This window comes from Perkinsus marinus (assembly GCF_000006405.1).
Source record: "Perkinsus marinus ATCC 50983 genomic scaffold scf_1104296951126, whole genome shotgun sequence".
NCBI classification, from domain to species: domain Eukaryota; phylum Perkinsozoa; order Perkinsida; family Perkinsidae; genus Perkinsus; species Perkinsus marinus.
The window spans coordinates 1-1,120 of NW_003209401.1; the positions used below are offsets into that span (position 1 = coordinate 1).

General features: G+C 46.8%; 1 protein-coding gene across 1 annotated transcript; it reads right to left on the reverse strand.

Annotated features, from left to right (window-relative positions):
- Positions 1-497: 497 nt before the first annotated feature.
- On the reverse strand, positions 498-995 carry Pmar_PMAR009136 (glutaredoxin, putative; the record flags this gene model as incomplete). The annotated part of the gene is made up of 4 exons (XM_002777713.1): positions 498-533; positions 576-659; positions 709-797; positions 845-995. The coding sequence occupies 4 exons, from the start codon at positions 993-995 to the stop codon at positions 498-500; spliced, it is 360 nt and encodes a 119-aa protein (XP_002777759.1).
- Positions 996-1,120: the final 125 nt, after the last annotated feature.

Consider the following 1,120-nt stretch of genomic DNA (forward strand, 5'->3'; position numbering starts at 1 on the left):
TTACTCAAGGCGGAGGCGTGAGGTTCGAGTGTAGTCGTGAACTAAATGGATGAACAAGGGATCGAACCAGGGACCTACCGCAAGCACGACCGACAATTGTATTCCGTATGATCCCATCTCACTTCTGATTTTATTCTCGACACCTCAGCAATACTCCGATTGGGGCTCCCTCTATTGGTGGACGATGACGATGACGAAATTGACGAGGGAGTCGCTGGTGAACCATGAGACTTATGTTTTCGAGGCATGCCGTGAGAATGCCGATAACACCAACTGTCTGAGATTCCTCTTATCACCCTCGTGTTTCATCAATTCCACCACCACTGCAACGCCACAGGATTAATGGAGCCAAGCTCGTCAATGGAAAGTAGTAGACTACAACTGGATTGCTCCAGTTTAGTGTATCGAGAAAAAATCGGTTAACTGCCGACAACTAGTGCGAACCTCTGAAGTAGTACAAGAAGCTCCACGACAGTCACGGGCAAAAACTAGCGACTTTATTGCTGATTCCCTTTGTCGGGGAGATTGAGCATCTGTAAATATATCTCACCACGATTAGAATCATTGATTCCTACCTTCTGCAGTTCGCCACTATTCTTCAAAGCGACCGTCTCACTGCCTCCACCAATACATTTCCCATCAATAAAAACTCTTGGTACCTGTGGGACCACACGGACTGGTGACTTCCACTAGAAACTGAAGACCCACCGTTCTAGCACCAGTAATCTCATTGAGATAATCCTGTATAGCAGCACAGTCCGAGCGACCATCCAACTCCACCACCTTGTATTCAGCCCCTGCATCAAGTGTTGTCGGCGTTCACTAGCAGACGTCCCGTTACTACCGATGCTATTCAAGGCGGACTTAGCCTTCTTGCAGTGTGGGCAATAGCTTTTGCTAAAGACCATCACCTTATTATCCGCAATTTCGCCATCAACAAACTTCTTTACTTGCTCTATATCGACTGGAGGATTAGATGATAGACAGCTACCCATGCCTATTGGTAATGCAGCTATACGGCCGGTACTACCAAACTAACTCAAGTCAATCGTCCCCTTCAAATAACAGAACTCTCCTCTCAAAGATACCCTGGGAGCATTTTTAGCAAACGAAGGGGTAT